Source organism: Ahaetulla prasina, chromosome 1 (genome assembly GCF_028640845.1).
Source record: "Ahaetulla prasina isolate Xishuangbanna chromosome 1, ASM2864084v1, whole genome shotgun sequence".
NCBI classification, from domain to species: Eukaryota; Metazoa; Chordata; class Lepidosauria; order Squamata; family Colubridae; genus Ahaetulla; species Ahaetulla prasina.
This window is the reverse complement of record NC_080539.1, coordinates 299,647,917-299,662,049: the sequence shown is the minus strand read 5'-3', so window position 1 is coordinate 299,662,049 and position 14,133 is coordinate 299,647,917. Positions and strand designations below refer to the sequence as shown.

Here is a 14,133-nt window from a genome sequence, read left to right as displayed (position 1 = left end):
GAGCGAGGGGGGCAAGTGGGGGACCAGCACCAGCACCAGCACCATGAGACGGCGAGCTGGCCTAGGGGGCAACATGAGGTCAGTCGTGGGCTTCTTGTCCCAGAGGGGCTTGCAGGGAGACCCTCTGCTCACCCAGGACTTTCAGCGGAGGCGCCTGCGAGGCTGTAGAAACCTCTACAAGAAGGATCTGCTGGGCCACTTCGGTTGTGTCAATGCCATTGAATTCTCCAACAATGGAGGCCAATGGCTGGTCTCAGGTAATGCAAGCCCTCCTCTTCTTCCCCCCCTTTCCCATCCTTCCCACCCCCTCCGCCCCCCAAATTTCTTCTTCTCCGCTCCCCTCGCCCCGCATCGCCGAGCCCGCCTGGGGAAACAGTTGCCCTCCCTCTCCCCCCTCCCCAAACACACCCTAAGGTTTCCCAAATATAGATCTAAAATGGTTGACAGTTTGGGGGGGGAGGGGGATGGTCCTATCCCCTGTTCCCAATCCTGTTTATTGCGCTCCGGCTTGCAGGAGGGAGAGGGTGGGGGGGAAGTTAGGCTTCCCCATCCGGACGCAGTGGCTCCTCCGGAAGGTTTAGGAGTTTTGTTTTTTGCTCTGGGTGTCTTGTGTATTAATTAATAACAGGATGTTTCGTTCTCTTGCTGGAGGTGTCGGAGTAACTGGGAACAAAATGGATAAAAGAGGCGTAGAAATTCCCAGTGACAACCGATGAAGTCCGTAACTGAGACGCAAGGCGTCGTAAATGGAGTCCGAGATTGGGGGGGGTTGGGTCCGGATTTGGAATGGGGGTTTCAGATGATTTTTCCCCCTTTTACTCCGCTTAGGGGGGCGGGGGTGGTTTTTGAAAACGGGATGGAGACGAAGGAAGCCCCTATTGCGAGAAGACTTAAGAGTCGTTGTAATTTGCTAGTTTCTCTCTCTTCCCCTCCTCTCCCCTCCCCAAACACACCCTAAGGTTTCCCAAATATAGATCTAAAATGGTTGACAGTTTGGGGGGGGAGGGGGATGGTCCTATCCCCTGTTCCCAATCCTGTTTATTGCGCTCCGGCTTGCAGGAGGGAGAGGGTGGGGGGGAAGTTAGGCTTCCCCATCCGGACGCAGTGGCTCCTCCGGAAGGTTTAGGAGTTTTGTTTTTTGCTCTGGGTGTCTTGTGTATTAATTAATAACAGGATGTTTCGTTCTCTTGCTGGAGGTGTCGGAGTAACTGGGAACAAAATGGATAAAAGAGGCGTAGAAATTCCCAGTGACAACCGATGAAGTCCGTAACTGAGACGCAAGGCGTCGTAAATGGAGTCCGAGATTGGGGGTTGGGTCCGGATTTGAAATGGGGTTTCAGATGATTTTTCCCCCTTTTACTCCGCTTAGGGGGGCGGGGGTGGTTTTTGAAAACGGGATGGAGACGAAGGAAGCCCCTATTGCGAGAAGACTTAAGAGTCGTTGTAATTTGCTAGTTTCTCTCTCTCTTCCCCCCCCCTCCCCGGAAGGGGGTGTGAGGGGGGGGCAACCTATGCTTATTTTACTGCCCCGTTTTAATTGCAGCTGGAGGGGAAAGCGAGCTGGCGGGAGTGGAGCCGAGTGAACGAGGCGGGTGGGGGGGAGGTTGCTGTCAGGTGTCGGGGAGCCTCGGAGTTGACGTGAGCTGCGGCGACGGGGTGGTGGGCAAGAAGGAGGGAGGAGCCCCTTCGGGCTTCGCCGCTTCCTTCCGCGCCTTTCACCGGAGAAGGAATCCGAGGGCAGCGCTCCCTTCTTGCCAGCTCCTCCACCCCGCTGCCGCTTTAGGCGGAGTTCCCCCCCCGCCCTCCTCTCCGAGGGGAAATGCAAACTCCAGGCCGGGGCTTGAGTGGGAACCGCAGGCCTTGCTCTCCTTGAGCTCCTCATAGCGACAGGCCGGGGAATCGATGGCCTATTCCGTCCAGAGCGTGGACGCGACAGAAGGTGGCATCTCCCTCCGCCCGCCTTGACTTCCCACTAGCCGGGTGCATCTTCTACGCAGCCCCGGGGAGTATTTTGACAAGGAGGAAGTCAGGCGCGTCCCTTGTATTTTCCTTTCTCTTCAGCCACGGTTATGAGAGCACATTATCAACCCCCAACACAGTTTATAAGGAATAAGCACCATTACTTGGGTTTCTAGAGTCTAGACTGTTAGTAGTTTAGGTCTTCGGATTTGAGTCTTCTACTAAGGCATATATAAACCCTTTTTATAGGCCTGACTGGATATCTAATCACTGGTAATATTTTCCCAACTTAAGAACATGTCCCACAGCATCTCTGTCTAAGAGAAAAAAAAGTTTAGAAATCTGAAGCTAAGGAGAGCTTTGGGTTCATTTCAAGAGAATAAGGAAAGAGATCAACAGTCACATCTCCCACATTATAACCTAGTCCTTGAATGAGCCCAATCTTTAAAACAAAGCAATTTTATTATACCACAATACTACAATATTGATTAGTATTGATAATAAAATACTATTGTACTAGTGATACTACATTGTCACTTCTATAACACCTTAAGTATATAAAGTATTATGTTTTCTATTTTAGCCTGAAAACAACTACACAAGTGACTTGCCTGAGGCCATCTTCTCTGTTCATGCTTAGCCAATTAGTCAAACCAATTCTAACCATTATACCACACTGCCTTCCATAGTAATAAAAAAAAACTTCCTTATTGGCAGTTGTGTGACAGATCATTTTGCTTAATATCAAATAGTATTTCTCTTATCCCAGTATTTATTTCCAGTATTTTTATATGCCACTTTTTTATCATGTCTAGGCCGTTCATCCACAAAAAGCATTTTAAAAATATAAAGAACAATTTTCATAAAACAATGAACATTTAAAAACATTTAAAAGCCTACTGGGGATCAGATAAGAAACAAAGGGTAAATGTTCATCTCAAGGCCTGTTGGAAAAGCTACATTTTAACCACTTATCTCCAGATGGTAATTGAAGTGCAAAAACACTCATTTTACAAAGCTTATAAATTGAAAACTCCAATTGAAGCTGACTCTTAAGTGTATATGTTGCCAAATATGCTGTTAGCAATAATCAGATACTGTTTTATTTAATAGCGCTTTAAATGGTTTTAAATGGTTAATATTATGTTGATCTGACTTTCATTACATTTAAGTATATTTACATATAGTCACAGATTAGGCAGTATAGTGAAGAAAGCGAAGAGCTTATATGAAGTGGCAGAGATTTTGAATCAAATAAATGTTTTGAAACAAAGATTTTTCAGTATGTATCCTGCTTTATTAGATCTGAACATATTCCATATATCATTAACATGCAAGAACAATGAAATGACTTAAAGACTATGATGCAAATATAAGTAAATATGTCTGCAGTTTCTTTAAAAAAACAATAAGGAAAATGATCAGCACAAAAATACCTGTCCTACAGTAGATAAACTACAGTATGATCAGCCTATTAGAATTTTTTGTCCTTTGAAGGAAGAAATTTTTAATCACAAGTTAAACTACTGATAAACCAATAATTCCAAATTATTGTTTATTTTCTATATTATTTGCTGATTATTTTACTGCAGTAAACTAATACAATGGACTCACATTTAAGTAATTATTTTCATCTAAAGGAATTTGCAAACTAGAAAAGGATGGATTACTTAATGGAGAGTGAGAAGAGAAAGTAATGATTTGACCAAGATAAACTACAGTACTGCAAAAGCTGCCTGTAATTAATAGAAGATAATAGAATCATGTCTTTTTCATTGATTAACAAAGAGCTTTTAAATATGATAGGGACTGTAAATTGCATGTAAAGTGTAAAGATGTAAAATGCATATAGTAATATAACATATTTTACTATTAGTATTATTAGTAATAGTATATTACTATTGCCAGTAATATGTTATATTACTAGCAACACCAGTAATAATATTTTATTTCTATTACTGTATGCATTTTACATCTTTACACTTTACATGCATTTTACATTCTCTACCATATCATGGTTTAAGACAAGTTGATGTAACTTTAAAAATCCTTTATAGCTCTTTTTTTGCAGAAAGTATAAAGATGTAGAATGCATAAAATAATATAGCATATATTACTATATATTACTGTTAGTTTTATTAGTAATAGTATATTACTATTACTAGTAATATATGTTATATTACTAGTAATAGTAATATATGTTATATTACTAGTAATAGTAATATATGTTATATTACTAGTAATAGTAATATTTTATTTATATTACTATGTGCATTTTACATCTTTACACTTTAGTTGCCATGCTGCAAGAAAAGAGCTATAAAGGATTTTAAAAAGTTATGTCTACTTCAGTGATAGGTTTCAAACTTTTTTAGTACCAGTTTTGTGGGTGTGGCTTGATGGGCATGGCATAGCTTTGTGGGCGTAGCTGGGGAAGGATACTGTAAAATCTCCATTCCTTCCCCACTCCAGGGGAAGGTTACTGCAAAATCCCCATTTATTCCCAATCAGCTGGGACTCGGGAGGCAGAGAATAGATGGGGCCAGGGCCAGGCAGAACTTTTACTACCGGTTCTCTGAACTACTCAAAATTTCCTCAACGGTTCTCCAGAACTGGTCAGAACCTGCTGAAACCCACCTCTGGTCCACTTGTCTAAAACTTTGCTGATTACCTTGAGAAGTTCAATGGCTTATTTCTTTCCAAATAAGGAATCAGAAAACTTTTTATGAATACTTCAGGAACAAATAAACATATCGGATCGCTAGTGAAAGAGGCCTATGTATTTGGATATCATCCAAAAGTGTGACTAACTTCAGGAGTATTTTATTTGGAATTGATATGCACAGGATTACAATTTCCTGAATATGAATTTGAATATTGAAATTATTCATTCTGTCAAGTCATTTAGTAAAGCCTGCTTCTGAAGAATGGGGGGCATAGATCAAAAAGTCAGCTTTATTTGTGATAGCCCCAACTTTATCTCCAAGATGTATCTGACTCCCTTTTATAAGGCTTTAACAATTAAGCTTTCAAAGCTTAATGATGACTTGGCTGCAGCTGTTTCTTTTTTGTTTTTAAATATCTGGAGCAGATTTTATGGTGTTGGGGGATGTATGATATTTTACTGTACGTGTTGCTTTTATAGTTTTGTACACCTGGAATCTGGTGATATGAGAGTATAAAAAACAGTAAATGATAACTACTGGGCAGAAGAAGCAGCCTGACACAATAACATTTTCGTTCTTGTACTACTACTTGTACTACTATGCCATAAGTTGTATGTCTATATTATATGAGTATTAAACAAATTCCAACCTCACATTTGTGATAATCCTTGTAAAGTCCTATATGAATTCTCCAAGTAGCACAAATATTTTCTTAAACTTTAAAATATTTATGACTTTGCATAAGCTTCTCCCTCTCTTAATCCTTTTTTCAGATAATAACTCTGTGGATGATCTTTGTTCTTCAGTTTTTATCTCCCTACAATACTGTCAGATGAAAGCTTTGTGATAACCCTCCAAGAGACTTTCCATTTCTTCCAAACTGTCTTTGCATAGGTGTTCTATTTCTCCTATATACCGTTCTGATTGTTTTAAGACCCTTCTCAAACCAAAAATTTTCTCTATTTTTGGCCAAATATTAACATTCAATAACTTTGCCTCCTCATTTGTTCCATCTCTCTCCCTCATTTGACTTTGCTCTAACCATTGTTGGAATCTGTATTGTTAAATGTATTGTTTCTTCCAAGGAACTCAGACTCGGAATCTGGGATAAGAAGAAAACAACTCATCTTCCTTTTGTAAATTGTCATTTCAAATGTGAATCAATGTTTACCTATTTAGGAAATTTATACTCCGCCTCAATCCAGTTGAACATTAGGAAATTTACAAGATATATAAGAAAATGCAATAATAATGATATGATATAATATGAATATACAAAAGTAAATAAAGCTAAATGTTACATCAGTGACTCTAGAATCAGTTCTAAAGGTTTGTTTTATCTGTTGTTTGTAAACTTGCTGATGTCAGTGGTACTTGCTTTTTCAGGCCAAAGGCTAAACTTGGTATTTGAGTAGTGTGGAGAGAACAGCCTTCCCGAACATGGAAAGCCTTAAAATGTGTGGACAACTTTCAGTTTTCTCAGTAATGGTCATGTAGCTGGGAAATTCTGGGAGTGTGCATATCTGGAGGACAGCATTGCTAGGGAAAGGACTCTTAACAATGGGCAAAATCAGAACACAGAAATAGATGAGGTCCATATAAAAATACATTTGAGTTAATGTGAGTTTTAAAATTATAGATTATACCTCTTTTATTTTCCCTTTTTACAAAAAAAACATTGGGAGAGTAACCATGTCATAGTAGAATTCAGCATAATGCAGGCACAGACAACTGAACAAAGTCAGGCCAATGTTTTAGATTTTAAGAGAGCTTATTTTAACAAACTTAAAAGAAATTAGGAAGGGTTCCATGGATGGAAATCCCAGAAGGAGAAACAGTTCAGGATGCATGGGGAACTCTGAAAAACAAAATACTAAAGGCTGAAATAAAAACAATACCATAGAGAAAGAAAAACAAAAGAAAACAGATAAGACCAGCATGGCTGCACAAAGAGCTCCCTAACAAACTGATGAACAAGAATAACAAGTATAAAAAAATGGAAAGAGGGGCACATAGCTAGAACAGAATACCAGAGAAGAGCAGCAAAGATGATACGGGGTCTGGAAGCTAAACAGTATGATGAACTGCTAAGGATACTAGATATGTCTAACAAAAAAAAATAAAGGATTAGACATGATAGCTATGCACCAATGCTTGAGGGGCTGTCACAGAGAAGAGGAGGTTGATTTATCATATACAGTTACTCTCTTTCACATTCTTTTTTTTTTAAAAGATATTTTTGGAAGCTAAATTGATAATTTTACTTGACAAAAAGAAAACTGGTGTGCTAATTCAGATAGTGGTTGCAGAGGTTTTGATTTCAAAACCAAACTGCATGGTCACCTCAGCTTACTTAATGTTCAGCAGAGTTATATTCACCATAGGAGTAGGTGAATATAAATTCAAGAATGAGATGGAGAGCAAGTATCACAATGATACTTGCTCTCCATCTCATTCTTGAATTTATATTCACCTACTCCTATGGTGAATATAACTCTGCTGAACATTAAGTTATTTCTTGCATTTAGGGATTCCCCATTGGTTAGACAGAAGAAGGAGTAGCTATAACACATATTTTATCTGGAAATACCGTAGTAATTGGGGATTTTCATTCATGATGAAAATGATGGTTATGGCTAGGAGAGAAAAGCCAGCAACCACCTAGAAGGCCTATGTATCCCTCCTCCACAAAGTGGCTAGCATTAAATGTTGTGACAAAGTTACTCAATAAAGTGTCTCACTGGGTACAATCTTACAGTACTATGTAGAAACCTCCACCTTGTCTGCCAATCAGCTTGTAAACCTTTTTGAGGATGGCGGTGTTTGTTTTATAAGACCTAATCAGTCTGGGACCAAGCTATTTGCAGAATTATCTGTTTACTCACAGACATACTCAAAAAAGAAGTTTCTGTAGTGGCATCTATCATTGAAACAAACTTCTAATTAAAATTATGTGCATCCCCAGTGTAGAGTCTTTTTCTCAAAACTTAAAATCTACCTCTCTGACCAGGACTTGTTGTCTATTTAATCAGCTTCCATAATTTCTGGCATTTGTTCATTGTTGGTTTTAGGGTTTTAAAAAAAATTTTTTACTTTTTATTGTAATAATTATATGGTACTTTTTTCCTTTGAACCACTTTGATATTTTAATGAAAAGCACTATAGAACTACTGTAAATATTCAGAGTTCTGAAATAGGCCAGAGCTTATGCACTGTAAACAGAAGTCTTTGGGATTTGATAGTTAACTTGCTTTAACTCAAGTTAAATGTCTGTCACTCATAATTATGAACAAAATGAGATCACTCAATTGAGGGAGAGCATGATATCTATTTAGTACAGTACATACTGTTTGCTCTAGATAATTTACTGCAGTTCCAGGGCTTCTAGTATGATTGAGAAGTCAGTATTAATGGATGCCAGATTCTTAAACTATTAATAGAAGATGGACAAAGATAAAATAGAAGGCAATTCAAAATAAACCAAGAACAATTATGTCTGACGTAAAATGGAGAAATAGTATTGTCCAAATGCGATGTAAAATATTGAAGAGGTGCTTATGATCTTTGCCGCTTCATTTTTTGCAGCACTATCAGGCAGCTCTACCGCAATAATATTGTGCTTTATACCTGTCCAGAAAAGGCACTCATAACAAATTTGGAGTTGCAGAAACAGAGATGCTGAGGTGGAATTTGGATAAATGCATAAAAATTGAAATATTGCATGTATTGGCTGGATGCATGTAAATTTGATTTTATGTTGGCTCCATTGACTTCTTATACATGTAGGTCCAATTCAAAATTCTGGTTCTAGCTTTTAAATCTCTACACAGCTTAGGGTCTTTTAAAAACCACATGCTTTCATTTAAGTATGCCTGGGATTCAAAATCTTTAAAAAATCTATTTTGGGGCTACTTGTCATTGGTGTAATTTCAGTATCTCTGATGAGTATTACAATACTGGAATGCCTTCCAGTAGTAATTAAACCTATCTATTGTCTCTCTTGCTAGGAACCAGATAATTTGCACACTATACTATGGATTACTGCAACAGTCAGGATCCTTCTCCATATTTTGCCTCACTTTCTCTACGCTGAAACAGGCTATGAAAAAAAGACAGGAAACATTCTTTAAGTGTTCAAATCTGGTGACTTGCTACATCTGAAACCAGATAAAGTATAAGTTTTAACTATGTTTTACAGAAATGATATTTCTTGGTTTAAAAAGACATTGTTCATACTAATTACAGTTACAGTTTCAGTATGTGGCATAATGATGGTTAGTGTAAAATGTAAATTAAAACTTATAATCTGTTTCTCATAGCCACTTTGGGAGAGGGCATAATTTATACACCCAAGACTCATTAATGTATCTCTGAATAATCTTTTAATGCTGGATTAAATAGAATTTAGAAATTCAACCCCTATCCCAAAGATGCATTCTTTTAGAGAGTTGTTAAGGCCACTTGGAGGTTTACCTGTGTCCTCAGGGTCACCTGAGTAGTGCAAATGTTTATGGAAACTTCTTGGCTGCAGAATGTTTTCTGTCCCATGTCCCTTCACTGTTGAAGAGAGGCACACGCTGTTGGATAAGTCTGTCCACTTTTATTTTTATTTTATTTTTAAATTTTATTTTTATTTACATTTATATCCCGCCCTTCTCCGAAGACTCAGGGCGGCTTACAGTGTATAAGGCAATAGTCTCATTCTATTTGTATATTTACAAAGTCAACTTATTGCCCCCCCAACAATCTGGGTCCTCATTTTACCTACCTTATAAAGGATGGAAGGCTGAGTCAACCTTGGGCCGGGCTTGAACCTGCAGTAATTGCAGGCTATTGTGTTCTAATAACAGGCTCCTTACAGCCTGAGCTATTCCAGCCCCTTTTAGCAGCCAGGCATAATAAAATATAATTCTGATTATTAGAAATTGAGATATAAATAAAAGCACTTCTGAATGTGGAGGTTTTCTTTGTTTTTTAGTTCTATTAGCTTTCATGTACTCTTGAAGGATAGAGATTATCATGTTCCATTCTAGGCAGTTACCTGACTTGGTTTTGACAGTGAAATGACCTTTGTTGCAATGACACATGGCCTGCTCTGGGCAGATGTCATTGCTATGGTAATGTCCATTCTCCTACCATCAGAGTTATTAAATAAGATGATGTAGCTGTTGGACCAGAGTTTATGATCCTTTATGAAAAAGGATGATCTCAGTAATTTTTGTTCTGGTAATCTCCCAGATAGACACCTCAATCTGTATTTAGTGAGATTTTTTCAGTTAAGAGGAATGTCTAAACATGTTGTTGGCAGCAATAAATGGTTAGATCCTTGTTAGGCAAATCTTAAACAGCACAATAAAACATTCATTTAATTTATATTTCAATTCTAGGACATATCCAAATTCAACTGTTTAATTATTTCAGCTATTCATTATGTTGCATATCTAAATATACACATTTCTCCTGTTTTATAAAATTTGCTACCACACTAAAGGCTCATGTTGAGCAAATATATGTTAATTTGTTGGAAAAACTATATTGTAACTTAAAAATAGTCAAAAGATTTATGATGCTTTTTTCTAGTGAACACTTTTTTTTTCATATGACAATGTTGGATGTAGGAGCTACCATCATACCTATAAACTTAGATTGATTATATGACTTACAATTTTGGCAAGAAATTTGTAAAAAGTCAAAAATGTATAGGTCTTAATATTCAAGTTTGTTCTCTCATGTTAAGATTTTGAATTCAGGTAAATTTGAATTATTTTTAATGCTCTTCCTGTGATTCTGAAAGAATGTTGGAAAAGATACAGCAGCCATGAAAATTCATTGCAGGGATAAATTGTGTTAAACCCCTTACTTAAACATGGCATGAATAGTAGATTTATTAGAAATATGTTAGCCAATACCACAGTATTGGACTAGAACTGTAAATATCCTAAATCAAATCTCAATTCTACATTGAAATTCTCACTGATATCCTTAGGCAAGTCATGTTTTCAGCCTAAGTATGTCATGGCATTATCTGGAAGATAAATGTAAAAAGGGAACGCTATACGTGTCATTTTAAGTATCTTGAAGGAAAGGTAGCTTTTACATGCAATGAATATATTAAATACATGTTGACTTGAGATTTGAATCTAGTTTTCTAAATGTCTTTGGAGAGGTATATGGCACCTGTAAGATACCTTGACTGATGGCGCCACCTCCTGCAGATGATGCCACCTCCTTCCTGGATTTGTAAAATAGACTTTGTTTTTGGAAGGAAGATAACATTGGTGTCCTTTAAGTTTTGTCACCCTAAGCCAAAATCCTGGATTCAAGCATAATACATATTATTCCACTGTTGTATTGGGTATTTGTATTTAATCTTCTGTATTTCAAAAAGTGTCTTTATCAAGAAGAGGTCTATAATATAAAATACTTTCATTCAAAGAAGCAAGACTTTTGGTCAGTGTTTTACAGTCTAGAGTTCTCAATAAAAGAATTATCCAAAGTATATAGGAGAATGAATGCAAATGCCCAAAACAAAAGCTTGTCTGGTTATATTTATATAGCTGTTAGAGTTTTCGCCTTTTTCCCCATCTCAATTCATTATTATATAATAGCCTCTGTTTAGAAAAAAAGAACGAGCAACAATGGAGTAATTCATCCTAACTTGTAGTGGTTCTTCATATGATCCGGCAATGCAGGCTTAAAATATTCAGGATTTGATATCACAAGGAGTGTAGATGCTTGTAGTGCTTTTCTTGAATATTGTGCTCTGTACCGTGTAGGTGGAGATGACCGTCGAGTTCTGCTCTGGCATATGGAACAAGCAATCCACTCCAGGGTCAAGCCTGTTCAACTGAAAGGAGAACATCACTCTAATATCTTCTGCCTGGCTTTTAATAGTGGAAACACCAGAATCTTTTCCGGAGGTAAAGAATAAAGTTTTTAAAGCAAAGCAAGAATACTTTCATTGATTTGTTGATTGGTTTCAATTTACATCCTGCTTCAATCTGAACAGAATTTTTAAGTAGTTCCAATATATATCTCCAAACTTTTTTTTTTTTGCAACATTATTGAGGCTGCACAATTGAAAAGAAATTTCCTATTACTGGAGACAGATCAACCAACCAACCACCTTCTGAGCACATTATCATTGACAATGATTTTTCCCCATTCACTGCTATTGGCAGCTGCAATGTAGCATGCATTGGATATAGCATATGATGGCAGAGTACCTTGCAGGATGGCCCCCTATTTTAATAAAGAAACTTGTATAATGCCCTTGTTTTTTGTCCCCTGACTGCTCTGTAATCTTGATATGCCCCAAAAAATGATGTACCAAAATATTTTTAAAAATAAGCAATATTATCCTCTTCCTAACCTGAGCTATCTTTAGGGTATAGTAGGAAGAAAATAGAGGTAGTCCTCTACTTACAACCATTTCTTTAGTGACTGTTTGAAGTTACAACAGCACTGAAAAAAGTGACTTATGACCATTTTTCACACAATCATTGCAACATCCCAATAGTCATGTGATCAAAATTCGGACACTTGGCAATTGGCTCATATTTATGATGGTTGCAGTGTCCCGGGTCAAGTGATCATCTCTTGTGACAAGCAAAGTCAGTGAAGAAGCTAGATCCACTTAATAACCATCTTACTAACTTAACAACTGCAATGATGTGTTTAACAATTGTGGCAAGAAAGGTAATTTCTGTGGCAGAAATTCTTAATTGTAGTTGCATGTCGAGGACTACCTGTACTTTTTTCTGATCAGATGGAAAAGCATTTTGTGTTCTGCACTATTACTGTTGCTCCAGAAGGATCCCCGAACTTGAACATTACTTCAGTGATGCACAGAAGTCTAGTTTCACACCATTTTGAGGGGACAAACACTATGGAAACTGTAATGTAAAGCTAAAATAGGGTTGGCATCGTTTAAAGACAAAAGACCATAAATTTCTCAAAACTCCACTCAAGTTGTATCATGCTCCACACATTTTGAAATGTCATTCTACCCACTGCAGTTACTGATTCCTGTCGTACTTATCTATACAAAGCCATTCAAATCGCTTCCCAATTGGCAAAGGTTTGCCCTCCTTGAGTGAGTTAATTGAGAGATACAGATATTCAGTAGCCAAAAGGATTCCAAATCCTATATATTCTTGTGATGTACATTGTGATAATTAATGTTTCTAAAGCAAACAGGGTGGTAGGCTTTTTTCTGTACAACTTCTCCATACTTAACTACCCTAGTGCCTTTAAAAATAGAATGGACTTGTAGCACACAACTTATCTTACGATCCCAAAGGTGCTTTTCAAAAGGCAACTGGACTTTCTCTGTAAGAAGTTGCCTTTTGAAGACCACCTCTCTGACAACCATGACCAGGATGATTGAGAATCTCCAGAGACAACTTATTTTACTGCTGCTCCACAGCAAACCGTGGAGCAAACTATTGCTTTGGACTTCAAAAGCAACCCAATAAGTAGGAGTCATTGTCATAAATATTTGATCCACAATAAAAGTAAAAAGCTAATTACTTTCTTGTGTTCCCCCACCATTTTTCTTTTTCCAAATGAAACTGCAGGACTACTATCCTTCTTGTTTATATTCATGTTACTAAATGACAAATTCTGTCTCTGTTTATAGGTAATGATGAACAGGTTTTGCTTCATGATGTCCAAAGGTAAATGCATTTTTTCTAATGTCTAAATACTCTTTACCAGAGTAATGATGGGGAGAAGGAGAAACACTGAAATATCATTGGGCCTAAGTTGTTTTATTCATATCTGATGATCTAAAAGATTTACATGATTATTCCATTTATTCCATAGTTTTCACTGCAATAATCTATTCAGAAATAACCCCCATCTTCAGTAAGATTAACTTTTAAGAAGTGGCATATAGAATTGCATTGTTAATGTAACATTCTCAAGGCCACCCTTACAAGCATGCTAATCCATGTGCTTCAAGCATATATGCTACTCTCTGCTAATAGGGCAACTGTGCAAGCAGTTTGAAACTTCTCTGAATTTAAAGATGAGTGATATAAGGGATAATGGGGAAGACAGAAGCTTATCTGTCTTCCTGTCTACTTTGCATTAAGATCAAGATGCTTATTCCATTGCATACTTTCTAATGAGAAACTCCTACTGAATAGGTAGCCTATTTAGGTGGTGCAGTGGCCTGTAGTTGGATGTCTTGCCTCACAATCAGGAGGCTGTAAGTTCGATCCTAGGTAGCGGCAGATATTTCTCTCTCTGGGCACAATGTGAAATTATCTGCTGGGAACTCTGCATTGGCGACAGGAAGGGCATCCATCCAGTAAACACTCAGCTCCATTCAGTTGCCCGGACTCCATCCCTATGCAAGGGATTACAGGGTCATTAAAAGACAAAAAAAACCCCACACCACCACTATTCTGGGTAGCCTATTAAGGCTACCATATCTGTCTTGCAAAAACCTGGAAAGCCATTTGATGGCAGCAACAGATATAGAAAATTGGCTGTATGGCAG

At 37.6% G+C, this 14,133-nt stretch overlaps 1 protein-coding gene across 1 annotated transcript in view; it reads left to right on the top strand.

Annotated features, from left to right (window-relative positions):
- Nucleotides 1-14,133, top strand: part of DCAF5 (DDB1 and CUL4 associated factor 5) — a 35,637-nt gene continuing 21,504 nt past the window's right edge. The window contains exons 1-3 of the mRNA XM_058161896.1: nucleotides 1-257; nucleotides 11,402-11,545; nucleotides 13,267-13,303. Coding sequence (XP_058017879.1) covers nucleotides 44-257; nucleotides 11,402-11,545; nucleotides 13,267-13,303 — 395 coding nt within the window. The 5' untranslated portion in view covers nucleotides 1-43. The remainder of the gene's footprint in view (nucleotides 258-11,401; nucleotides 11,546-13,266; nucleotides 13,304-14,133) is intronic.